Raw genomic sequence first — 27,797 nt, 5'->3', positions numbered from 1 at the left:
GTGTATTGGTGCCTCTAGATACCAACCTCTATGCAAGTCAGGTTTGTCTCTCAGGGAATCTGAACCAAGGGCCATTAAATCAGCCTTCCCCTGCAGTGCTTGGCCTTGTATCCAGCGGTGTCCATACTGGCTGATGCCAATAAGCATAGGTTCAGACTTTATGCTGCTCCTAAAGGAGAAGAGGACTGAGAAATATCATAGGGATCACATCCTCATCCAGCATTTCAAGCCAATGGTAATGAACCTATGGTTTTGATGCCAGGGAATCTATTTGATTTTTGATGAATTGGATTAGCCTGCCAATTATAAAGGGACCCAAATCTACAAATAACAAAAGGCTGACTAATGGTCCTGCAAGAGGCATTAAAAGGGAGAACATGGATAATCTCCACCAGTCATCTGCTGCTGCAGAAAATTGCTGCTTATGTAGCTCTAGGCTAAGTTTATGTAGCTTATTTATCTGGGTTTCTACCATTCAGACTCATTAATATAATAACGACATTCTTACCTTGGAAAAAGGCATGTCCCACCCTTTTCTGCTGTCAGCAGGTCCAAGGCCCATCGGTTTTGTAGGGCAACCTGTGCAAGAGAGGTTAACTGCCTCTGGAGGGAGGGTAAGGATGCTGCAGAAGCCTCAGTTGCTACCTGAAGTTGCTTGGATAGGTGAGCCTTTGTTATAAGGGAATGACCCAGAACTCCTCCTGCCAAGCCTGCAGAGACCAGAGATGTGGCTAGAGAAATTGAAGATGGCTCTTTTTTGCTTGGGCTGGGAGGCATCCCATCCCAAGAACTCCACAGGGGTTCTGAGCATAAGTTATGGGACCAGAGTGACAGGTAGGCAGAGCATGTCCTATGGGATAGGGATGGTCAAATTTTTTGATAGAGTGCCATTGCACCAAATGAAAAATACGGGGTGGGGGGTGGGGTAAAAGGATGATTGGGTAATATGATCTGGTTGCAAAAAGGAAGGGAAACACTTGAAAAGCAAAACTGAAACTTGGAGTCAAGAAACAAGGGTACTTCAGGGATGGGGTAGAAGCCATGGGAATTATCAGTGGTGGTGCAATTAACGACATGTGGCAGGGGTATTGCTATTAGGGAAGGATGTCCCAAGGCTGCACATAGGAAACACGATGAGAGATTTCCAATGCCAGTAACATTGACAAACCTAAGGCCTTCTTGGAGGAGGGAAAGCCAAGAAAATGAAGAGGAGGGGGATGATAATGGTGTCATTATTTTTTTTTCTTGTATAAGGATATTATGATGGAATGTAGAATGTACTTGTACATAAGAGTTCTAAATGTAGAGTCTGAAGCTAGGACATGTGGCTGTTCGGGCCATGTACATGGCTCCTTCTACTGGACTAGTCCATCATGAGTCCCACGGGTTCCAAAACCACTAGGGAATATCCTGTAGATGTCTTACAAAATTTAGGGTCGTTCCATTATCTCCCAATTACCTGTCCCTTAGCAGGAGGAATGGCATCATGAATTTTACAGTAAGAATAGGGGCATTCTATGCTTTTCTAATGTTAAGTTATTTTCTAATAACTCAAGATTTGTTCAGGCATGTCAAATGTTTCTGGTTAGTGGCTCAATCAATACTGGACAACAGAAACTTAACATGGGCAGGCAATATGGCATGGCTCTTAAAATTGTCCTTGGCAGTTTGATTTTTGGTTTGTTTTTCTTTTCATTTTAAAATAAATTTATGTATACTTTTACATTCCAACCATAGTTTCCCATCCCTCCTCTCCTCCCAGGAACTCCCCCTAACCTCCCTCTGTTCCCACCCCTCAAACCACTCCTTCTCCATATCTGTTTAGGAAAGGGCAGGTCTCCCATGAGTATCAACAAATCATTGCCTATGAAGTTACAGTAAGAATAAACAATTTCCCATGTATTAAACCTGGACAAGCTGACCCAGTATGAGGGGTAGGTTCCTAAAAGCCAATAAAAGAATTGGAGACAGCCACTTTTCCCACTCTTAGGAGTCCTACAAAAGCACCAAGCTACAAAACTATAACACATATAGTGGGCAAACTTGTTGATTGGCAGTTAAGACTCTATGAGCCCCTATAAGCCCAGGTTGATTCAGTGAATTTTCTTGTGGTGTCCTTGATCCCTGTGGCTAATGAAATCCTTTCTCCCCCTCTTCTGCAGCATATTGTGAACTACACCTCTGAAGTCTGCATATATTTCCATCAGTTGCTGGATAAAGCTTCTCTCATGACAATTGTGTTAGGGACCAATCTGGTCACAGGAGATAGCCAGTTCAAACTACATATCTGCTATTTCTAGGAGTCTAAAGAATCTTCCTGATAGATTCTTTGGGGATTCCCTTATGTCATGTTGTTACCTAACCCTGAAATGCCCCCCTTTCCAGTAGTCTTTTTCATTACTCTATACCTTTACCCCCTCCCTCAAACTGATTGCTCATGTTTCCAACCCAACCTGCCCTCAGATGACTCACAAATTCTCTTCTATTTTCCTTCTACATGGATATCTTGATGTAGCCCCCATGAATCCTTTTGTTACCTAGTCTCTCTGGGTCTGTGGATCATAGCATTATTATCCTTTATTTTGCAGCTAATATCCACTTATGAGTGAGTACATACCATGTCTGTCTTTCTCTGTCTGTGTTACCTCATTCAGGGTTATTTTTTCTATTTCTATCCATTTGCTTCCAAATTTCTGTTGGCTTTGTTTTTAACAGCTGAGTTGAGTGTAAATGCCTCACATATAATTGGGTCTTTTTGTAGGTTGATTCCCAGTTTTCTGAGAAACCTCCACACTGACTTTCAAAGAGAATGTACAATTTTGCACTCCCATCAGCAATGGAAGAACGTTCCCCTCACACTACCTCCTCTCCAGCATAAGCTCTTTGATATAGATATATAGATATAGATATGATAAGATAAAATAGTAGATTGTTTAACCTACTTTTAAAAAGCAACAACTTGTTTAAAAATGTTTTAAATTGCTATGGATTTTAGTTTATTGATACAAATTTAAACGTAATTTTGTTATACTTTATATGTATTTTAACTCTTATTTAAGGTCTTATGTTGATACAACTCATTTAAATTGTAATAAAACAATTAGTCTTCTATGATAGTCAAACTTATAGTCCTGTTAAGTTTTCGTAGATATACATATGTAATTCAGTTAGGTAGACAATCATCAAACACTTCAAAGACATACAAAATTTCTGGGCAGTGAAACATGTCTGATCCTGACAACACCGATTTACTTCAGAAGGGAAGATGGACATCAAAGACACTCTATGTAAAGTTTATCTTCTTCTTGACAAAAATAGCCACTTGGGCAAAAAATTGTTCTTGCCTGGACTGCTTGATCAACTGGACATGCAAGACCCATAAAAATATGACCACTAAGCTTTGCTTGACAAAATGGTCCTTCAGGTTCCTGCTTCACAAAAAAAGAAAAAAAGAAAAACACTGAGAGACTCTAGGCCTGTGGAATAAAGACAGATTCACCAAATTTACAAAGGAACTTGGGATGACTGTCCAGGCTGCCAATTGCTTTTGTCTACTCTCCCAAGACTCCCAAAAGTTATTTATGTCCTTCACCTATTTCTCAGGTAATATTATATCCTTCTAAGGTCTTTGATATAGTTAAAGACTAGATACTTATAATTTTCCTTAGTTATGATAAAAGATAAGCTAGATATTAAACCTTAGACTCACAAATATAAGATAGATAAAATATTTTCTTTAATTTTGCCAACTACAAATAGACTAGATATTATAACTATAATTCTTACTTGATAACTATTTTATTATATATAATTTTACTATGTAAAAGTTAAAACCTCCCTTTTTAAAAAATACTGTAAAATATTCTCTATGCTACAAATGTGTTGCTCTGATTGCTTAATAAATAAAATACTAATCAGCCAGTACCCAAACAAAAAATACTGGCGAGACAAAAAAAAAATTCTAACAGTAAAAGACTAAAACAAAAAAAAAATGCTGCCAGCCACCATAAAAAAGTTATTGTACCAGTAAGCCACCAGCCACATAACAACTTATAAATTAATAAAAAAAATGGGTTAATTTAAGATATAAAAACACCTAACAAAAAGCCTGAGCCATTAGGCCATACATTTTATAAATAATATAAGTCTGGATGTGTTTAATTGGGCCTAAACAACTACAAGAGACAAGTAAACACAAAAATACTCCAGTTACAGCTGTTACTTGAGCTTTTGTGCTGACAGGTTAAGAAAGAATTGCAGAGTCATTTTCATTTGCGTTCCCCTGTTGGCTAAGGATGTTGAACATTTCTTTAAGTGTTTCTTAGCAATTTTGGTTTCCTCTGTTGAGAATTCTCTATTTAAAGCTGTACTCCATTTTAAAATTGGATTATTTAGTTTGTTGGTGTCTAGGTTTTTTAGTTCTTTTATGTGTTTTGAATATTAACCCTATGTCAGATGCAGAGTTGTTGAAAATCTTTTTTCCAATCTTTGGGCTGCAATTTTGTCCCTATTGATGGTGTCCTTTGCCTTATAAAAGATTTTCAGTTTCATGAGGTCCCATTTATTAATTGTTGGTCTCAGTGACTGTGCTATCAGTGTTCTGTTTAAGAAGTTGTCTCCTGTGTCATTCAAGGCTATTCCCCATTTTCTTCTATCAGATTCAGTGTATCTGGATTCATGTTGTAGTCTTACATGTACTAAGACTTGAGTTCTGTGCAAAGTGATAACTATGGATTGATTTGCATTCTTTTAAAAGCTGATATCTGGTTAGACCACCATCATTTGCTTTCTTTTTCCATTGTATACTTTTTGTTTCTTTGTTGAAGATCAGGTGTCCATAGTTTTATGGATTTATGCCTTCAACTTTGGTTCAGTTACACTGATCCACCTTTCTGGTTTTTTCAAATTACCATATAGTTTTTACTACTACATCTCTGTAGTAGAGCTTGAAATCAGAGATGGTGATACCTCTGGATGTCCTGTTATTGTACAGGATTGTTTTAGCTATTACGCATCTTTGTTTTTCCATATGAAATTGAGTATTGTCTTTCAAGTTCTGTTAACAATTGTGTTGGAACTTTGATGGGAATAATGTTGAATCTGTAGCTTGCATTTGGTAAGATGATCATTTTTACTGTGTTTATCATACAGATCCATGAGCATGGGAGAACTTTCCCTTTTCTGATCTCTTTTTCAGTAAAGAACAATATTCAACTTTCCTTTCTTTTTAAAAAATATTTTCATTTTTTATTTTATTTTGGGGAGAGGTTACTGTCCCTGCTCCCTCTCCTTTCATGACCCAACCTATATTTCAGTCTATATTCAGTCTACCATTTTCTCTATGTGTTGTAGACTCTTCCAGATTATTGAGCCTGGCTTTATTCTCCCTCATCTCTACAATAAAACCCTTCCCCTCTACTATACCTTAGTAAGGTCATATTCTCATTTTATGTGTCTTGTGCCTGAAATCCAGTAGAAACAATTAAGAGCCACATACAAGGGGCTCATTCTCCCATGACTGAATAAAACTGTTGATTTGACTCTCTTAAGGCACGTATGGATCATTTGTTTCTGAAGGCTTTCCCTACCCACAGTATTCAATTCCAAATCCTAGAGTCTGTCTCTTCAGCTGCTTCTTTCTTCTATCTATGGTAAGTGTTTTTCTCTCCTTGCCTAATCAGTATGGGTCCTCTCTGTTTCTCTAACTCCTGCAGCTTCCTATGCCTTTCTGTGCACCCATCAACCATCGCTGGGTATTTCTGGCTCCTGAAGCCTGGTAACCTCCGTGGTCACCCACCATTTGGTAATCTCTCTACTAAGACACAGCCCTCTTTCTCTATTTGAAACTTCCCTTTCCCTAGAAGTACCTCTCAGTCTACCTCTGTAGATGTTTTCTCCTCTTCATTTTTTCATCCCTTATCTTTCATCTACTTGATCAGTGTCAGCCTAGAGATGCCTGAGTTGTCTCTGTTGGACCACTACAAAAGCCACACTGGTGTACCAGAAAGTTTGTTTCACTATATAGTGATCCTATCACATGCAAAGGGATACATCCTATGTAATTTGGGACATTTTTCTCTGACAAGTTTCTCAATCAAACTGAGGATGCCATGGATTGAAGTTCTTGATACCAGGTCACTTAACTTTCTCTGTCCCTTGATTTCTCAGTTCTCATATGTACTTGAAACCTTCCTTGAGTTTCCTTGCCACAGCACCAGACTTACCTTCTCTGTCTCTTTCTTACTCTTTCATGGGCCTAATGATATTGGAACCTTTTCTTTGATTATAATTTAAATGAGATTGCAACTAAGAGTTTGCATGAATCTCAAAAGAGACTTTGAACTTTGGAACTTTAAACATTGTGGAGGCTGTCACAGACTGGGAACTTTTGTAATTAGACTAACTGTATTTTGTATTATGTTATGACTACAAGCATATAGGTGCAAGGGAGTGGAATATGGTGGTTTGAATAGGTATAACACCCATAGACTCTTGTGACCGAATGCCTGTCCTATATAGAGTGGCACTATTAGGAATTGTGGCCTTATTGGAGTAGGTGTAGTCTTGTAGGATGAGATGTTTCATTGTGGGTGTAGGCTTTGAGGTCTTATATGCTTAAACTATGCCCAGTGTGGGATTATGCTCATTTCCTGTTGCCTGCAGATCAAGAAGAAGAACTCTCAGCTCCATTCCCAGCGCCATATCTGCCTGCACACTTGCATGTTTCCTGCCATGAAGATAATGGACTAAACCTCTGAAAGTGCAAATGTGTTCTTTAAAAGAGTTACTGTGGCCATGTCGTCTCTTAACAGCTATAAAAACTGTAACTAAGACATAGGGTCTAAGGAAGTAATTTCAAGTATGTAAAAGTAAGATTTAAAGGTCAGAGGATGTGAATGCTTAAGTTTTGAGGTCTAATGAAATGATTTAAGAAGTGCAAAGGGCGTGGAAAAATGGAAAATGTTTCATATTTCTTTTCTTTTTTCCATGTTATTGTTATACTAAAAATTTGAAGGTTCAGAGTTTTAACATTAATCAATGGAGTTCTGATAAGCTATTAATCTAGCCATGGTAAAATACTGCTATTATCATAATCACAAGCCCAGAAATTTGAAATTCCTTTGTTTTTTTCCCTAGGGATAGACTTTAAAAAATGCTTCACATTGTGCTGAAAACATCTTGTTCTAAACTTTATATATCTATCCTCTGGACAGAGGAAAAATGTTCATGGTTTTAACCCACAACCATGGGTTTTGATATGACTCCAAGGGATGAGTGTACTATAAATGTTTTAAAGACACCTGTGAAGTGCTATTTAATTTAAACCTATCACTCAGGAGACAGAGATCTCTCTGAGTCTCTGTGAGTTCAAAGTCACACTGGAAACAGAGTCAGATGTGGTGGAACACAACTTTAATCCCAACTCTTGAGATCTCATGTCTTCGCTTGGGTAGCCTACAAGCCTTTATTCCCAGGAAGTAAGATGCCAAGGCAGAAAAGGGTATACAATCCCAAGTAAACAAGAAGTCTCTGTCTTGAGGCTGAGGATTTTGCAGAGGTAAGAACGAGTCTGGCTTGTTCTGTTTCTCTGACCTTTCAACTTTTACATCAATATTTGGCACTGGGATTTTTTTTTATTAATAAGACCATTTAGCAATTTGTGTTACACATCTGTTAACTGTTTTTTCAACAGTGAAAATTTCAGTACAGATTATAAGCAGTAGCAATGCTAATATATCCAAAATTTTCATCTCCATGTGTAAATTTAAGATATTAAGTTTCTTAATTGATTAATGAAGTTTCAAGGATTTATGTCTTGGATCCATCTGTCACAACTCCTGTTTTAGATAAGTACTCCTGTCAATCTCACCAGCTTAAGCTTCCCTACTTACCCACTGTCAATTCCTAAATTTGGGATCTACCTATCTAACTATCTAACTATCTATCTCTCCATCTAGCTAACTTTCTCTGCTACCCTTAGTCTTCAGACTACTTCCACACCTCAACTACCTATAGTTCTGGAAGTTTCAAGTGTAAACCCAAGAAAAAGTTTTTCCACTATGCTCTTTATCTTCTTTCTCTAGTCTGTAGCTGTCCCATCAGATTTCTAATTATTTAAAAAACCATAAATTGCTCCATTTTAAAATTAGCTACCCCTACACTTGCTATAAACCATGTAAACTTGATGTTTCTGAAGGAATTCCAAACTAGCCTGAGCCTCTGACTTTAACCAGAATTTTCAGACACTCTAAAGCTCGCAGCACTTTGCTTGCCCGAGGGTTTCCCTCAGAACGTGGGAAGCAATCAAAACATATGTCTCCAAGCATTAACTTCTCTCCTTCCTCCCAACCTTGATTAGAACTGCAAACTTCCCAGGTCATGACAATATCATTACCGAACAGATTACATAGTCCTTTATCATCAACAAAAAGTCTGGTATGTCAGGGCCAAAAGAAACTCAGGACAAATGGCTAAATTGGTGCCTATTAGCATACCAAAGTACATGTTTGCCTCCATTCTCTCACAGAAAATACCTGTTACAGAGTTCACATAAGTATCCAGTATCCTGTCTCCTCTCTGCTCGTCTCACCCCAGTCCCTATCCTAAACTTTTGCAGATCACAGACTTTTATTCCCCAGCTTCTGATTTGTATATAATCCTTCCAAATTGACCACAACCCCCTTGGCTCTTTTGGTTTTCTTGGCCACTTTCTCTCAGCTCCTTCAGTTTTGGTCCTGCTTTCTTGCTCCCCACTTAGTAGCCTGGCCTATTCTGCTGGCCATGTTCTGTCTACTACTTTTTCTCCTTGCTCTGGACTCTTCTAGATGCCTCTGGGTATATTCTCCACCTTATCTACCAGAAATACCTCCCCTGTAGTCATAAAAAGGAAAGACAATATTGCATTATTTCTTTATTCTGAACATCCATATTTAAATATAAGTGTGTCTATATGACACCCAAGCAGAGAAGTGCTGTGTGGGAGGAGAAAGTACTATCATGAGTGAACATATGGCACTTGTCAGTAGAGGAGCAATACTGAGAAAATGACAATGATGTGCATGTATGAACCAAAGTTTCCTAATGAAACCCATTATTGTATACACCCAGTAAAAATTACCAAAAAAGAAGAAAAAAGCTGAAATGCAAATACACAATTGTGAGCAGAAATGAAAGTTTATAAAGATCTACCATAGACTACTTAAATTAGGTTTGAATGTCTCTATAAATACGATTTATTTATATTGCCCAAATGTCACAGACTAAAAATTATCTACAAATTTCTGTAGTGTGTTTTATATTTCAGATATTACAAGGGTTATTTTAAGCTGGAATTCTGTGAAGCAAATTGGACTTAACTGGCAATGTAGAGTAAAACAGTCATAATAGGAACAAATATTTGATGACTCAAGCCTATATGAATCAGGGCTGGAAAGATGATTCAGAGGTTAAGAGCACTGTACTACCCTCATAGAAGAAATGAATCTATTTCCTAGGACACAAAGAAAGGAGGTTACAGCATACATAATGGCAGCTCCATGGGAAACAATGCATTCTTCTTATCCCTAAAGTTACTACACACAGAAATGTATGTGCACACCCATGTGCGTGATGCACACACACAAACGCACACACACACACAGACTCACATAAAACAACCACCACTACACCACTACTATGACCACTAATAGTACTGCTATAATTACTACTAATACATTTTAGAAAAAAGCCTACACAGTTCAATAATAGGATATATTCTATGACCATATCCACTCAGTCCCTGTACAAGGACAGGAAAATAAACACCAATGTCCATGTAAGATTTTAAAGTTTTAAGAATTTATTTCCATGGAAACAGCCCTGGAGGAAAACCAGCCATTTTCTCCTGGAATACTTTATCAAAGGTTTCAGCTTGAGCTACTGTAAAGTGATTCTTCCAGTCCCCAGCCACACCTGGAAAATGTGAAGCAGACACAGAGATGGGTTAATGGTGATTGTAAATCTGCTCTCATTCCTTTATTCACATGATATTATCATCTGCTTATGTAGGACCACACAGTAAGTAAAGTAGAACTAACAGTTACTCTGTGGAGAATGATTCTTATGCTTTGAAAAATATGCAAACAGACTTGTACCTCTCAATAAGTAATGTCAACCATCTCTTATACCAATATATCAACTCCACAATCTAACAGCATGGACACTGGATCTATATATTTAATGTCCATATTATTTCTCCTTCTCACTAGATATGCTTCCACCATGCTACCGAGCCCAACAGAGTTTCATATGTCAATTATCCAAACACACTTCAATTGTTCTTTCTTTCTTTTATGGTTTACTTATAAATGTTCTGCAAACTATGCCAGCAACTTTTAAAATACCTTTTAAAATTAATTCTAAATATGTGTCTGTAGCTGCATATGAATGCACATGCCTGCAGAGGTTGAAGGTATCAGATACCGTAGAGCTGGATATACACACAATGGTGAGCTACATGTCAGTCATCTTGGTATTTCCATCAGATACAAGAGACACAGATACTGTCTGCTGAGAGCATCCCAGGATGTCTGTTTTCAGTCAGTATGGAGTTTGCTGATGCGTGAAGATGATTTTATCCCCAGTATTTTTTTTTTTTTACCATACCTTGGTTCTCATAACCACATTCTAGGAGGTCTTTAGGTTTCGACTTAGAGATCTCAAATAGTCCAACTTCTCACATTGTATTATGTGTTCCTTCACCATGAAGTGCTGATGTGTTCCACATAGTCACTTCTTGTTCTTTTGTTTCCTTATTTGTGTAATGGTGACCATTTCTTCCTATCTTCTCTCCATGTAGAATTCTACAGGCCCCATCCTTGCTGTATTTTATTTCATAGCTGTGACACTTTGATGAATTTCCTTTTTTTAAACATGTTTGAAATATGCATGTAATATGTTTGAAAAGTAAAATATTTCTTAAATTATCAAAGGCTTCATTTTCAAAGTGTGTCAGACATACAAAACATTCTCAGTATGGAATTATTGAAAGTATTAGTAAATGAGTAAGGAAGATAGTGGCCTTGTTGCCATTTTACTGATGAAGATAAATTAGTCCTTGAGATCTTACCAGTATTATAGTGATGCATGTAGATTTGAAGCCAAAAGACTGACAATAGAAGTCATGTTTTTTCCTTACTAAAATACAATCTTTTGTATCACATAACTTAATTTTAAATGCCCAGTTGTACACATTAAAGGAAAAATAATTATTGATGCACAATATTCAAATAATATATCATTACTTGCGATGACTGTAAGAGTGTCATCTATTAATACTGGAATCTGTCAATGCCCATTGCTACTTTCAGCTTCATTATTATACCCATTATTGAAACAAGTTGTGTTATTGTATCCCACAGCAATCTTGATCCTCATAAGCCAGACTGGATGCTGAGCTACCAGAATCTCAGCAAATTCAATGTGTCTGCCAAATGGAATGAATCAGTCCAGATGAGAGAATCATGTTTGTGGAGTGTACACATGAAGTTCTCAGTCCAACATTCTCATAATCTTGTGTACCTTTCATGCAAGTATTTTTCTTTAGTGCTTCTTTCTAAAAACCTCCTCCAACTCTGATGTGTTCAGGGTCAGTATAACCCTAACGCATAGTGGCTTAACTCTTGTTGGAAAGGAAGTTCTTCCTAGTTTCAGAGGCTGCAATTCTCATAAAAAGCCTTCCTGGCTTTTTTGGCCTGTAGATAGTGGGCTTCTCCATAGGTCTTCTTCCCTCTGTGTCTCTTAATATCTTCTTTGTTACACCAGAGAAAATGATTACTGGCTCAAGTACTCTGTCTAGTAAATATCTACTGTGAACTACTGAGGGTCAAAACCTTTGAAGATGTCAGAAGACATTTCCTCCCATGTGTCTTGATTGTGACAATGTCTTTAGTGAAGTTACCTCAACTACGCAGAACATCTCTCTAGTCTGTATTTCCTGAAATATCTAAATATTGAATCATAATGACCAAAATTGTTTGTGGAAAATTTTTCATTGGAGCTTTAAACTAAATTAATACCATCTAGCCAGATAAGTGAGTCTCCTAGGTAAATAGTAGCTCTTCAGAGTATCTCTCTAGAGGCAAGGAAATGTATCTCTCGGGTGTCCTGAGAAAAGCAATTAAAGGACAACAAAAGTAAGTCGAGAGAGTTCCTCTTTTTCAAAGCTAGTATAACATTTAACATAACTTTTCATGCATTATGATTTAAGGATTAGGTATCTAATGGTAAGTGATGAAATAAATTTTATAATTAATCTTTGATCTGTTAATACTTTCCATATTAAAAAAGGAATCAATCTAATGTAGGAATTAAGAAGATCAACATTTTCCTCATTCTTCTTATTCTTTTCAAATTGTTTCCCACCATATGCATCTCAGCAACTTCTGCACTGGAGTCATGAATCAGGGTGAAGGGCATAATGAAGTTTGTCTCCCCCTTCATTGACCTGGTTTCCTGTGGGATGCATGGCTTATAGTGAGTTTAATGCAAGGAAAACAATTTCTCAGAATAAAAGTTATCTTCAAATACAAAAGAAATGGGTGTCTTATATGATCACTATGATAATTAAACTACATATGACTTTAGGGCCATATTCATTTTTTGAGAAATAACTACTATATATTTTTCTCCTAAAAATATAATACATGGAAATATTATGTTTTAGAAGAGAGTAAACTAAAATCCCAATGTGGTCTCATTCTGGAAAAACATAGCTGGAAAAACAGTTTTCCTCATGCAATTTTGTTCCAAATTCTATTTCATCTGCTCCAGTGTGTCTCAGATAAAACTTTTGTTAGTTTCAGTAGCCTGTCTCTATTAAACAAGCCACTTTTTGGTTTTGGCATTTTATTGAAGCCATTTATGAACACATACTCTTTTATCTCTGCCAAATTGTTATTCATTACAGGAAATCCAATAATAGGCTATTTCTTTTCTTATTTGAGGTCTTCAGTTCTTGTACAGAGAACTCTATCTCCATACAGTCTGGAGCACAGGAGTCTGAGGTTGTAGGTCAATGGCAGTGGATCCTCCCATAGGCCTCGGTCCTTAGTGCATAGATGATCATTTCCTTAAGTTGACGTTTTTGTGTGCCCAAATCTGAGTATAATTTGCTCTTGTGAGGACACCAGGAGTACTGAATTGGATGCAATACACTAATGACTTTAACTTACTTATCTCTATGTATATTCCTGATGTTCTTAGAGTCTCATGACCTGATTCTCACAAACACTGTAGGTTGGAGGTTGACTGAAGATTAAGGCTGAAGCATGTAAATAATTGGAAGAAGCCAGGCGGTAGTGGTGCACGCCTTTAATCCCAGCACTTGCCAGAGGCAGGCGGATCTTTGTGAGTTCGAGGCCAGCCTGGTCTACAGACCGAAACCCAGGAAAGGTGCAAAGCTATACAGAGAAACCCTGTCTTGAAAAACCAAAAAAAAAAATAACTAGAGGAGGAAAATTAAATGCATAACTCTCCACTTTCTGCATTTATACACAAGTTTTTTAGTCATCCCCAAATACCTCACATCTAACTCATTCCTTCTTCAACCCTGAGTCCCATCTCACCAATTATTCACTAATTTGATGTGGTGTATTCTGGCAGTCACTTCTCAACTGCACAGCTATGAAACTATACCCACAATTTGCTCATAGCATAGAGAGGTGGCACAGACATAGAGAAGATGGATATTCCCATTCCGATGGAGACAATTCAGAAAAAAAGACAGTAACTATGATCGTGAAGCAATCCAAATTTAGCTTGGCAAATGCCATCATATTTTAACACTGGAGGATAATTCACTAGTGGGTCAGCAATCTTGACCTGTTGGACATCTTTTTCCAGCAGTGAATGGATGTGTATTTTGTGGTTGTCCCCCAATATAAATCTTTGGTTCTTTGCATTAAACATTTTCTTTAGAGTTTATGGCTATGATACAGAGAGCCTAACAAAGACTCACAAAAACATGTCTCTCATTTTCCATTGAGGATATTGGACACAACCCTCTACAAACCCAAGATCATCTCCCAGAAAAAAAAATCAATCTTTTCAGAGTTTCTGAAATCCATGTCATCACCACAGAAAGATTCCCCTGGAAGATCTCTGAAAAACTATGAGTGATGAGCAATGACTGCTGACACATTCACAACAATTTCTTAGAGCCTCATTGGAAGAAAAAACCCTCCACATATTCTGACATATTTTGGGACTAAAGAGTCTCTTCACCTTTTCTCATGAGGACCAAAGCATTAATATTCACAGCTTCTGGGTGGAGGTTTAAATTAGACATTCTGTTTTCTTTCATAGCTTCGAAGGAGCTGTACTTGAGGACCAGATCTAGCTCATCTGGCTCCAGTTTCTTTCCTAGGAAGTCACAGATCTTCTCTATGGTTCCCCTTGTATTCTAAATGAAGAATCAAAACAAAAATAAGGTTAATAATTAGAGAGCTCTGAGAAAACAGATGCAGAGAAGGTAACTACAGATGGAAGATGGAAAAAGAAACATGAAGAATGAAATGGTACCACGAAATGAGAAAATATTGAATGGGGTTTAGGAAAGAAACATGCCTTGTAAAGAGGGCAAGAGTCACACACAACATTTGTATATTTAGTCGGCTTGCAATGTGACTGATTTCTGGCCCCTAAAATACAGAGGCTATGGTTTTTTATGGGGGAGTTAATATTAGATGGGTCTCATATAACTTAGAGTGTCCTCAAATTTACTTTGTATTGAATGAAGACCTTAAACTTTTGATCATCTTAACGTCAATTGTCTATTGCTATATTCACAGGTATATGCCAACCTACCTACTAAATACAATGGGATTTTTGTCTTGAGACAGTATGCTATGGAGGGAGTCCTATCTGGTCTGATGCAAATTGCTGTGGAGACCAGACTGATCTCAAACACAAAGAGGCTTTTCCCCTTAAGTGCTAGCATTAAAATTGTGCACCACCATACCCAACCTGCCCTCAGAAGTTTAAAGATACTTGTAGACATACTTATAGAAAGCGTCAATGTGAGTGAAGGCAATATGCACAAATAATTTGATCTGGGTTCATGTTTATGCCAAATGATACTTTTCCCTATGGGTAACTGAGCATAACACAGATTTAAAACACTTTTATAAAAATGTTCTCAATAATTTTTACTTGGGGCTACTGCCAATATGTTATTTTGTTTTGAATTATGATTTCATGCTGTTACTTAGATGGGCATCAAATTCACAACCTTTTTACCTCAGACCCCCCACTGGGATTATAACTGTGCACTACCACAACTGGCTCACTTCTAGGAGTTACTCATAAGAATGCAAAATTTTGGAATAAGGAAGACTTTGCTTAGAATCCAAGCCCTACAAATGTGTTCATACAGGAATTTTTGGCTCTAAACTTTTATTACATATTTTATCACAGATTCAGTTAATATTTAATGTAAAGGTAAACAACCATGGCAATAATTGAAAACAGTGCATTGAATGGTTGCAAAGGAGAATTATGGGAAAATGAATAAGCATGCAGCAGAGGTGGGTAATGAAGTTTCCTGGGAAAAAATTGAATTTTACAATGAAAAATTCAAATATTCCTCAAAAGCAAAGTATCTGATGGATGGCTTTGCTTTTTACATGGAAAATTTGTACCCCTGGAAAAGATAAAATCAAGAGATCAAATTATTTTGGAAAAATCCAGTTTTTCTCTTTTTGATTATCCTTAATAAATTTCATCAAAGATTATTTTTCTGACTCATGCCAGGGAAGTAGGTAGGCTGACCACATATTTTCTCCTTTTCCTCTGTTCCTCACATCCCAATTCCCAAGTCTCATACCAAGTTCGGCCACAGAATATCTGTGGCATCTCGCCCCATCTAGAGTGGATCCCAAAGAGTTTCTCCTCCTATCCTGACTTTTCCAACTCATAGGATTATCCCAAGCCCCTACTTCAACTGGCCCTCCTTTGGAACCCACAGATTACTCTGGCCAGGGAAAAGTAAGCCACCTATAGATTTTTGGCTCACTCTCCATTCCTTTGAGTCCCATCCCCCAGTGTTATCCCCAGTTCTGCATCAAAACACCTACATCAGACACCTCCATCTCTAGTGGATCTCAGAGACCCTCCTAAATACCCCTACCATAAATTGTTGATTGGTCCTACACCTCAAGTCAATCAACCATTTCCCAAAAACCCACAGGCAAAACTGGACATGGAAGTAATAGACTCAATGCAGAGGTTTATCTCTCCATTTCCTCCTCAAGTCCATTCTCCTAGTTTCACCCTCATCTCTGTGCAGAACACCTGCTATAGTCTCTCCCCAAAATTCCCCAATATAATGTGTATAACATAAGTCTTAGTCTCCAAAGTTCCTTCTACCTACTCATTGTTTTCCCCTCACCTCCAGATAAAGAAGACACTCCATAAGATCCCACAGGTCACTCTGACCAGGAAAGCAAGTAGGCTAACTATAGATCCTCACCTCTACCTCTGTTATCCCAAGGTCAATCATTCAGTTTCATTCACAGCTTTATATCAAAATTTTGCTGTGGCCTGTCCTCACTCCGTGCCCTCTTTTCCAGGTGATTATCTATGTAGTTCCTGTGGAAAACTGCTTTCTTCCATCCTGGTGTCCTTTCTATCCCCACTCATAGTCCACTCCATTTTCTAAGTGCTGTGGAATGTTCCTGTACTCTGTATAAATTATGCCCAGATGGGTTTAATGAAAAAGCTGACCAATAGCCAAGCAAGATACAGTTAGGCAATAAAATCAAAGTATGGAGGAGGAAATGAAGAGCAGAGTGGAGTGAGCCACTGAAGAAACAAGATGTTATAGGCAGGTGAAACCACAGGACCTGTGACAATACAAAGATTAATAAAAATGGGTTAATTTTAATGCAAAAGTGAGAATTCAAACCAAAATTATTCAAAAAGGAAGGTGGAGGATATTTTATACTTATTAAGGTAAAAATCCACCACGATGACATTTCAGTTCTTAACATTTATTCTCCAAATGCAACGGTACCCATATTTGTAAGACAAACACGACTAACACTTAAATCAAACATCAAATCCCAAACATTAATAGTGGGACACTTCAGCAGCTCATTCTTACAAATGGACATGCCATCTAGAAGGAAATTAAACTGATAAATAATAGAATTATCAGACATTGTGGCACAAATGACCAGGACATATATCTATAGTATATTTCACCCAAACACAAAAGGTTATAGTTGTTTCTCATTCTCTCATGGAACCTTCTCCAAAATTGATCATATACTCAGTTACAAATCAAGTATCCATACATCAAAAAAATTGAAATAACCCACTATATACTATGAGACCACTGTGAGTAAAATTTGCATTTTGAAAACAACAGAAACTGTAGAAAGCCTATAAAATCATGAAAACTGAAAAACTCCCAGCTGAATTAACAATGGGTCAAGAAAGAAATAAAGATATTAAACACTTCTTAGAATTCAATTAAAATAAATCCATGACCTACCAAAACTAATGGGACACAATTAAAGCTCTGTTAAGAGAAGACTCATAGCACTAAGAACCTGATAGCAGAAATTAGAGAATTCTCATACCAGAGAATTAACAGCACAATTAAAAGCTCTAGAACAGTAAGAAGCAGACACAAATACTAGAAAGAATTCAGGAAATAATCAAATAGAGGACTAAAATCAATATAATAGAAGCAAAGAGAACAATGCAAACCATCAATGAAACATTGAGTTGGTTCTTTGAGGAAAAACAACAAGGTAGACAAACATTTATCCAAACTTACTAAATGGAAGAGAGAGAATATCCAAATTAACATAATCAGAAATGATAAGAGAGACATAACAAGAGACACCTAGGATATTAAAGAAATCATTGGGCCATAAGTCAAAAGTGTGTACACCGCAAACTTGGAAAATCTAAAAGAAGGGAACAACATTTGTGTTAGATATCATTTACTGAAGTTATATGAAGTTCAAAACAATTTATATAGATGCATAATGCCCACGGAAATAGAAGCAGCCATTAAAAGCCTCCCAACAAATAGTAGCCAGGACTAGTTTGTTTTAGTACATAATTCTACCAGGCATTCAAAGAAGTGCTAATACCTATACTCCTCAAATTCACAAGATAGAAATAGATGGAATATTGCCAAATGAGGCCACAGTTATGCTGATATCTGTTTTTTGTTTTTTTTTTTTTTTTTAGTTTTTCGAGACAGGGTTTCTCTGTGTAGCTTTGCGCCTTTTCCTGGAACTCACTTGGTAGCCCAGGCTGGCCTCGAACTCACAGAGATCCGCCTGACTCTGCCTCCCGAGTGCTGGGATTAAAGGAGTGCGCCACCACCGCCCGGCTTACACTGATATCTGAACCACACAAAGAAGAAACAAAAATAGAATTACAGACCAATTTCACTCATGCACATAGATGTAAAATACTCAATAAAGTACTCACAAACTGAATCCAAGAAAACAAAAAGATAATCTAACCTAGTTAGGTGGGCTTCATCCCAGAGATGCAAGGATGATTCAACATATGAAAATCTGTTAATTTAATCCATCATATATACAAATTGGAAGAAAAACACCAGAGGATTATCCTATTAGATGAAAAAATCCTTTAACAAACAGGAGCACCCCTTCATGATAAATAGCTTGGAGAGATCAGGGATATGGGGACATAGCTATACATACTAATGACAATATATTGCAACTAATAGCCAACATCAAATTAAATGGGTAGAAAGTCAAAGCAAATTCACAAAAAACAGGAACATGACAAGGCTTTCCACACTTTCTACATCTATTAAACACAGTACTTGAAGTGTTGTCTAGCAGAATATGACAACTTAAGGAGAATAATGGGAAACAAATTGTAAAGGAAGTAAAAAAATTACTATTTGCAGGTGATACAATAGTATACATAATCTAACAAAAAATTCTACCAAGGAGATCCAAAACTGATAAACATCTTGTGTGTAGTAACTGGATACATAAAAAACTAAAAAAAGAATCCCAGTAGCCCTCTTATATACAAATGATAAATGGGGTGAGAAAGAAATCAGGAAAACAACACCCTTCACAATAGCCACAAGTAAGATAAAATATCTTGGTGTAACTGTAAGAAAGCAAGTGAAAAACCTGTATGACAGGAACCTAAAGACTCTGAAGGAAGAAATTGTAGAAGATTTCAAAACATGGAAATGTCTTCCATATTCATTGATCATCAGGTTTAATATAGTAAAACTGGTCAGCTTATCAAAAGAAATCTACAGATTCAATGCAATACCCATCAAAATTCTAACACAATTCTTTACAGACCTTAAAATAACAATACTCAACTTTGTATGGAAAAATAAAAAAAGCAGGATAGCTAAAACAATCTTGGACAAGAAAATAATGTCCACAGATATCACTGTCCCTGATTTAAAATTGAAGTACATATCTGCACGGAGGATTCTCAACAGGGGAGTACAAATAGCTGAGAAAGAGTCAAAGAAATATTAAAATCCTTAGCCATCAGGGAAATGCAATTAAAAACAACACTGAGTTTTATCTTACACCTGTCAGAATAGTTAAGATCAAAATTACCATTGACAGAGTTATGATGAAGAGCACGTGGAACAAGGGGAATGCTCCTCAACTGCTGGGGGGAGTGCAAACTTATACAGCCACTTTGGAAATAAATATGGCAGTTTCTAAGAAATTTGGCAATCGATCTACCTCAAGACTCAGTTATACCATACCACTCCTGGGCATATGCCCAAAGAACACCCGATACCACAGGACACTTTTTCTACTATGTTTATAGAAGCTTTATTTGTAATAGTCAGAAACTGTAAATAACCTCAATAGAAAAATGGATACAGAAAATCTGGTATATTTATATAATGGAGTATTACTCAGCTGTTAAAAACAATGACATCATTAAATATGAAGACAAACTGATGGATGTAGAAAAGATAGTCATGATTAAGGCAATTCTGACACAGAAATACAAGAATGGTATGTACTCAATCATAAGTGATTATTACATAGAAAGTAAAGGAGAACCAAGATAAAACTGACAGACCAAGAGAAACTAAATAACTAGGTATGCCCAAGGGTGTTGCTGGAGAATTTCTCTCCAGCTCCCGCCACCAAGTCCCGCCAGTCCCAGAGTCCACTTATAAAATAAACACACAGACTCTTACATTATTTAAACTGCTTGGCCATTAGCTCAGGCCTGTTATTGTCTAGCTCTTACTCTTATATTTAGCCCATTTCTATTAATCTTTACTTTGCCACATGGCTCATGGCTTACTGGTACCTTACATCTTCCTTGTCCTGATGGCGGCTGGCAGTGTCTCTCTCTCCGCCTTCCACTTCCCAGAATTCTTTTCCTTGTCCCGCCTATACTTCCTGCCTAGCCAATGGCCAATCAGTGATTTATTTACTGACCAATCAGCAACACATTTGACATACAGACCATCCCACAGCACTTCCCCTTTTCTTTTCTTAAAAAGGAAGGTTTTAACTTTAACATAGTAAAATTACATATAACAAAACAATTATCAAGCAAGAATTATAGTTACAATATTAAAGAAGAGATCCTATCTATCTTATATTTGTAAGTTTAAGGTTTTATATCTAACTTATCTTTTATTATAACTAAGGAAAATTGTAAGTATCTAGTCTTTAACCACATCAAAGACCTCAGAAGGATATACTATTACCTGAGAAATGGAGAAGGATATAAGCAACTTTTAGGAGTCTTGTAGGGTAGACAGAGACAGCTGGCAGCCTGGACAGTCATTCAAAGTTCTCTTGTAAGGTTGGGGCATCTGTCTTTAGCCCACAGGCCTAGAGTCTCTTATTCATTTTTCTCTGTGTCCTGTAGAATGTATGGCAGTTTTCTCTGCAAAGCAGGAACCTGAAGGACCATTTTGTCAAGCAAAGTTCAGTGGTCACCTTTGTATGGGTCCTGCATGTCCAGTTGATCAGGCAGTCCAGGCAAGAACAGTTTCTTGCCCAAATGGCTATTTTTGTCAAGGTGAAGATAAACTCCGTATGGAGTGTCTTCGATGCCCATCCTCCTCTCTGAAGTAAATCGGTGCTGTCAGGAGCAGACATGTCTCACTGTCCAGAAAGTCTAAATTTTTAAAACATTTTAAATGCCATATTCTGTAGGTCTTTGAAGTGTTTGAAGACTACCTATCTATCTGAAATATAACTATGTATACCTAGAAGACTTAACTAACATGGCTACAAATATGATTATCATAGATGACTAATTATTAATCTATTTTTTAATTATCCATTATAATTATAAATGAGTTACATAAACATAATACCTCAAACAAGAATAGAAATATATATACAGTAAAACAAAATTAAGTTTAAATTTGTATCAATAAACTAAAATCTGTAGCAATGTAAAACATTTTAAACAAGTTGTTACTCTTTAAAAGTAGGTTCATTAATCTACCCTTTCATCCTATCATATCTAAACTATCCCCTTTTTTTCTTTAGAAAGAGATTGTATTTATAATCAACCTGATTTAAATAAAAATATTGTTTTTTCTCTGTCCCACACCAGAGGGCTCTTCTGATTTGGGACACAAGAATCTCTTAACCATTTTTTTTTCTTTGAGCAATATGTCTGGGTTTAGAGGGGGAGTGAGCCAATTCCATCTCTAAAGCCAGCTTGGTATATTTGGGAATTTGGGCGTAGCTTCTCTTACTACTTCCTGCTGGAGGGGGGCGCTGTATCTTCTGGAGACAGAAAGAAAATTTTAGGATCATGGAGTAGTCCGTGAGGCTGTATATCTGAGCCAGTTGACTTGAAACCATTCTGGATGTTGAATCATCTGGGCCATGGTGTCATTGGAGACCTTTCAGGGGGTCTTGGCTGGTCAAACCTGATGTATCTTAATCTGGAACAAATCCATAGTCTCTGGCTTTCTGTGGAAACAAGAGCAGAGACTCTTTTCCAAAGCAACATATCCTTATATCCAAATTTTGAAGTCAAGGTACCTTTAAAATATACATTTTGGCATAACTCAACAGCTTTTACAATCAAATGTTTTTCTGCAGTTACGAATATCAAAGAGAACATAATCCAGATTCTCTGTGTGGTAGCCATCTTTACGTGGCTTATTTTTTTATATTAGCTTGAGCCTATTGCTTTAAATTGCAGCCTTCTAAGCCTGAAACGGCGCAGTGGCTGCTGGCTCCGCCCATTTCAGCTTCCCAACATGGCGGCGGGCCGCTTTCCGCCAGCTCTGGGAGCCATAACTCTCAGAAATAGTGGGTCTACACTTTTACCAAAGTAGCGTGTAGCCCAGAAACCTCTTTTTTTGTTTTGTACTAGCAAAGGCTAAATTCACCACACAGTTTAATGTGCTACTTGCAGAGGCCTCATTCCCGCCATACTGCAGGTCGAGCATGCACACCAGGAACCTGCCATAGTAGCTCAAACACGCAGGCTGCCGCTAGCTTGAAAGAGACAACTAGGAGCTGTTTTTAGCTCCGTTTTAGAATCTTTTTACTCAGGTTTTAGGTGGAAACTCTTGCCAACACGTTGGACGCCATTTGTTGCTGGCGAATTTCTCTCCAGCTCCCGCCACCAAGTCCCGCCAGTCCCAGAGTCCACTTATAAAATAAACACACAGACTCTTACATTATTTAAACTGCTTGGCCATTAGCTCAGGCCTGTTATTGTCTAGCTCTTACTCTTATACAAGGGGGTATGCATGAGACTCACTGTGAGAAAGTAAAATGAACATTGCTAGTGGATGGAGGAGGGACTTAGAAGGGAGAATGAGGATGGGAACAGGAGACATCATGTGGGTGGAGGATGGGTTGAGAGAGAATTAGGAGAGACAATGGAATATGGAGCATCACTGGGATGAGATGGAAACCTAGAGCAATGGAAACACTCAGGAATCTATGAGAACGACCTAGTAACATGGAATATGGCAACTGAACTAGCCATCTCCTGTAACCAGGCAAGATTTCCTGTGGACTGGGACACCAGTCCAGCCACAAAGCCTTCAACCTACAATCTTTCCTGCTGACAAAATTTGCTTGGGTAAAGATGTGGCAGAAATTGGGGGAGTGAACAAGAAATGACTGACAGAGCTACAGACCCATGTCCTGAGAGGGGCTCCCCTCTGTGGGCTAGCACCCAGAGGCAGTATACTCCAGAGATTTAGGACAGCAAAAATATGAATGGCAAAGGAAGTCAATGAAATGATGTACTGCTTTTCTCATAGATTGATGTCTAGTACAACTGTCATCACATAGGCTTCACCACAAAGCAACTGATGGAAAAATATGCAGAGACCTACAGCCAAACATTAGGTGGAGCTCACAAATATCTTTCAGAACAGGGCATGGCTGGAGTGTAGGGCCCAGTGACATCAAAGACACCAAAAAAAACCCCAAAGACTACACTTACCTGGGCTCACAGGGGCTCACAGAGACTGAACAAACAACAACGGACCTCCATGAGATTGTTATAGGTACTGTGCATATATATTACAGTTTTGTAACTTAGTGTTCATGTGAGACTCCTAATAATGAGAGCAGGGGAAGTCCCTGACTCTTTTGCTTCCTTTCGACACCCATTTCCAATACCAGATTACCTCATCCAGCCTTAATAGAAGAGGAAGAGACTAGTCACCCCACTATTTGATATACCATGGCTAGCTGATATCATTGGGAGGCCCACCAGTATCTGAAGAGTAACAGTGGAGGGGAATTGTGTGGGTGGCAGTAGTGTTGGAAGAAGTAGGAAGAGGGGAGTGAGGGAAATTTTGGTTTGGATGAAAAAACAAAAATAAATAAACCAAAAATAAATCATGACAATAACTCCACAACCTAAAGAAGGAGAGGCATATCAAAGTAAAAAGAAAACATGCAGAACCCAAAATAGACAACAGACAACATCAGGAAAAAAAGTTGGTTCAGCCCATAATCATAATGAAAGAACTAAACATGGAGACAAGTTACAGATGGATAGGCAAGGCCTGGAATGGGATAATCAAATGAGGATGGGGAAAGAAGAGGGACTTGAGGGAGGGAGGGAATATGAGGAGTGACAGCTACAATTAAGGAACACATCAGTGAATGTATGGAAAGCTAGTACAATAAAAACTTCTTAAAATATATACACATATGATGACAATCTAAATAATATTACCAAATAATGGGGGAGATCATGTTCCAAATGACCATCTCTTGTCTGGTATTGGGTTACACCTAGTGAGTTCTTGGCCAAAGGGATTCCACAGGACCCCTAACACAAGCCTTTGCCAAGACTATAGTTTGCTCTCCACAAACTGACAGCAAGGACTCATTGCTGAAGACAACACCTTTATCACTCATCAACCATGGAGATGCTGGTGATTACATACTGCTGTCAGCTCCACATTCCATCATAGTTATTAAAAGATGGTACTATGCATACTATCAAAAGAGAAATGTAAACATTAATCTAGCCACAAATACTTTGATCTACAATTTTGTCCTGAGAGATATGCTGGAGTAATGTTTGCACAAAGCTCATGGGAGGAAATAACCAATAATTTATTTTACTTAAGGCCCACTTCATGAGATGGAATCTTTACCTGACACTGCTTTGCTGACCAGAGGTTAAATAGCCTGGGGACCTAGTGTAAAGGAAACTAATACTGATCTAACAATTTAGTGACAAAATGACTCCTAACGATATACTGCTATGCTCAGATTTGTGCCTTGTTCAGCCATCATCAGAGAAGCTTTCTCATGAAGCTGGCAAGAACAAATAAGAGACCCTCAGACAGACATTACACAGAGTGGATACTTCTGAACAAATCAGTTCTTAATGGTATGTTTCCACTAAATCCCTCCAAATCTCCTCCTCAGAAGAAGCAAGCATAAGAGCCAGAGAGGAGGGAAGACATGAAGAAAACAAGGCCCTCCACATCAGCATGAGAAAAACACATAAGAAGCCACATTCTGAAGCATGCTGCACTGTGCTCCATGTCTGCACCAGTTCTCTACTTATAAATTAGAGTTTCTACTTTCATGATTTTATGGGCTTCCCAAGTGTTCAATCACATGGATCTCTGATTTTTGTGCCATAGTGATGCTTTTGTTCTGTTGATTTGTCTTGTCCAACTCTAAGGTGATAGTATTGTTTCATCATATTGTGTTTTATTTTGTTAAACATTTAAAAAATAATGAATGAATGAATGAAAATCTAGCCACTAGGGTAAAGGTTAACACCTGAACTGTCATTTACACCTGCCTGGAGAGGGAAAATTAGGCCTCTCCAGTGCAGTGACCCTGTATATATCAACCACTTCAGGGCAGTCTTCATGTGCAGGAGTAAATGACTGACATATAATAGACTCCATAGTTTTTGGGGTGGTGGGAGCGCTCACACTTTGTTACACTTTGGTGTTTTTCTTTTGTTCCTTTTTTTATTAGTATTAGAAATTTTCTATTCATTTTACATACTGACCACCATCCCCTTCTCCACCTTCCTCTGACCCCCATAGGCTTCCCCCTCAGCCCACACCCCCATTCCCATCTCCTCCAATGTGAGACCTACGATGGGGAGTGAGCAGAGCCTGATACTCTCAGTTGAGGCAGGTCCAATTCCCTACTCCTGCACCAAGGTTGTGTAAGTTGTCCCACCCTAGGATGTGTGGACTCTCAATAACCTGCTGTGCACCAAGGATGGTTCCTGATCCCACTGTCAGGGGGCCCATTAAGCAGAGCAAACTACACAACAGTCTTGCCTATGCAGAGGGCCTAGTCCAGTCTCATAGTGTTTTTCTCTTTTGCTATCGTTTTCATTTGGTGATTTTTTTAAAAAAGGAATTTAAAGTTCGGTGTGTAAGGAAGGGGAGACAATTTGGAAGGAATTGTGTGAGGGACAGAATATGATCAAAATATATTTAAACTGCCATGTGTGGTGGTGCTCGTCTTTAATCCCAGCACTCATTAGGCAGAGGCAGGCAGATTTCTGCGTGTTCTACAAATTGAGTTCAAGGACAGACTCCAAAATCTACACAGAGAATCTCTGTCTCCAAAAACCATGCATATATATATATATATATATATATATATATATATATATATATAAAATTGTTTTAAACAATAAAAAATATAATATGAGAAATCAAAGCAACAAAAAAGAAGATAGAACTATCAGCAGCCTTTGTCATCACTAGAATCTACTTCTATAAGGTTAGCAGTGGCTGTAAAATTGCTTCTCCTTAACTAAATTTTTGAAGAATTCTGAAGGTGGACAAGTATTTTTTCTGACAGATTGTTTGCTCAGCACAATTTTGTTTTGCTCAGTAAAAAGTACAATTGATATCTTTATCGTTGATATATAAATGTGTAAATGATGGTTATATTTCACATATAACTTTCAAACTACTTAAATTTTTGAATTGCTGATCAAATGAGAATACTTTTTTGCTTATATGCTTGGTTTCATTATTATGTGCCCATCATTGGAGGGAAGATTTTTTTTAATTACATGAAAATAAAATAGACGAATGAACTTCAAAATTATTTTCCTTAGTAGTCTTTTGAAACAAGGTCTCTTGTACCCAAGGCTGGCCTCAAACATATCAGACAACCAAAGATGGCCTGTAGTTCTGAGTCAGTCTCTATCTCTCAGTGCAAGGTTTACAATCATGTGACACCCTGACAAAATATGATTTTGTTTATTTTTAAAGTAAGAGATATTTGTGACACACACATATTACTTAAACATATTTATGACTTGCAGTGGGACATTTCAATGAAATGAAACCTGCAAAATAACATAAGGGTATGGCCTATCAGAGTATTTAGATATATTTCATTACTTAGTGTTGAAACATTTTAGATATTCTCTTCTAAGACTATTGAAATTTCCAGTGTCATCTAGCTCACCATGCAGAAACCCTCAGTACTTCAGAGCACAAGACACCTTATTCCCTGAAAGGTTGAATGCCTTTGTCCCTCTTCTTTTCATCAAAGAGAGATGGCATACATTTCGGCACACCAGTGGAATGACACTATTTACCCCTTCCCCACTACCACTGGATTATCAACTGTATCAAAATTGTTGCATAGACAGAATTGAAAAACCACTAGAACAAGTTTGAGCTTCTCCAACCTACTTCAGGGTCAAGTAGGGTGACTAGGAGGCTGGAGAGTAAGTGACAGATGCATCTTAATAAAGGAAATAGGGTATAATATCACATTTAGTGACTCTTCATGATCCTACCAGTGATAGAGTAGGTGGAATAGGGATAATGAATAATGTAGGGTGCTGCATGGGGTGAATTGCTAAAGGATTTTGTGATTGCTGTAAGAATGACAGTTACCCTTTTCATGTCTTCATAGCTCAGTAACAGGAAGTTGTCATTTCCTCTCATAGACAGCCAGCCACGGGTGTGCTCAAACCATGATCCATATAGCACTGTGTGAAAGGGGAAGGAAATTATTGATTACAAAGAATAAAATTGAGGTCTGCCTATTATTATTCACTTTCCACAAATGGCAGAGAAATTTACTAAGAAAAACAAAACCAGTATTTACAGCATTTAATGTGATATTTTATGTAGCCATGTCAGAGGAGCATTAGGTGGCAACTGAAGATCAGTAGGTTGATCCACCAGGAAGGAAAGTTCTAATGGGTGAATCACAGATAGGTAAGGCCCCAAAGGCTTTGGCTCTAGAATGTCTTTTGCTAATGTTGCACCTTTACATTTTTGCTGCTGCTATTTTCCT

General features: G+C 37.7%; 1 protein-coding gene across 2 annotated transcripts in view; it reads right to left on the bottom strand.

Moving 5' to 3' along the window:
• Positions 1–9,838: 9,838 nt before the first annotated feature.
• The window catches only part of LOC131901617 (sulfotransferase 2A1-like), a 40,796-nt gene continuing 22,837 nt past the window's right edge, over positions 9,839–27,797 (bottom strand). Inside the window, exons 4-6 of one of the 2 annotated variants that reach the window (XM_059252721.1) lie at positions 27,392–27,486; positions 14,263–14,440; positions 9,839–9,951 (exon numbers count right to left, since the gene is read on the bottom strand). In XM_059252721.1, the coding sequence (XP_059108704.1) occupies positions 9,839–9,951; positions 14,263–14,440; positions 27,392–27,486 (386 nt within the window). The remainder of the gene's footprint in view (positions 9,952–14,262; positions 14,441–27,391; positions 27,487–27,797) is intronic. The other variant, XM_059252722.1, reaches the window with a different exon arrangement.

This window comes from Peromyscus eremicus, unplaced genomic scaffold (assembly GCF_949786415.1).
Source record: "Peromyscus eremicus unplaced genomic scaffold, PerEre_H2_v1 PerEre#2#unplaced_143, whole genome shotgun sequence".
Classification (NCBI taxonomy): domain Eukaryota; kingdom Metazoa; phylum Chordata; class Mammalia; order Rodentia; family Cricetidae; genus Peromyscus; species Peromyscus eremicus.
Note: the sequence above shows the minus strand (reverse complement) of the source record. Positions and strands in the feature narration are given on the sequence as shown.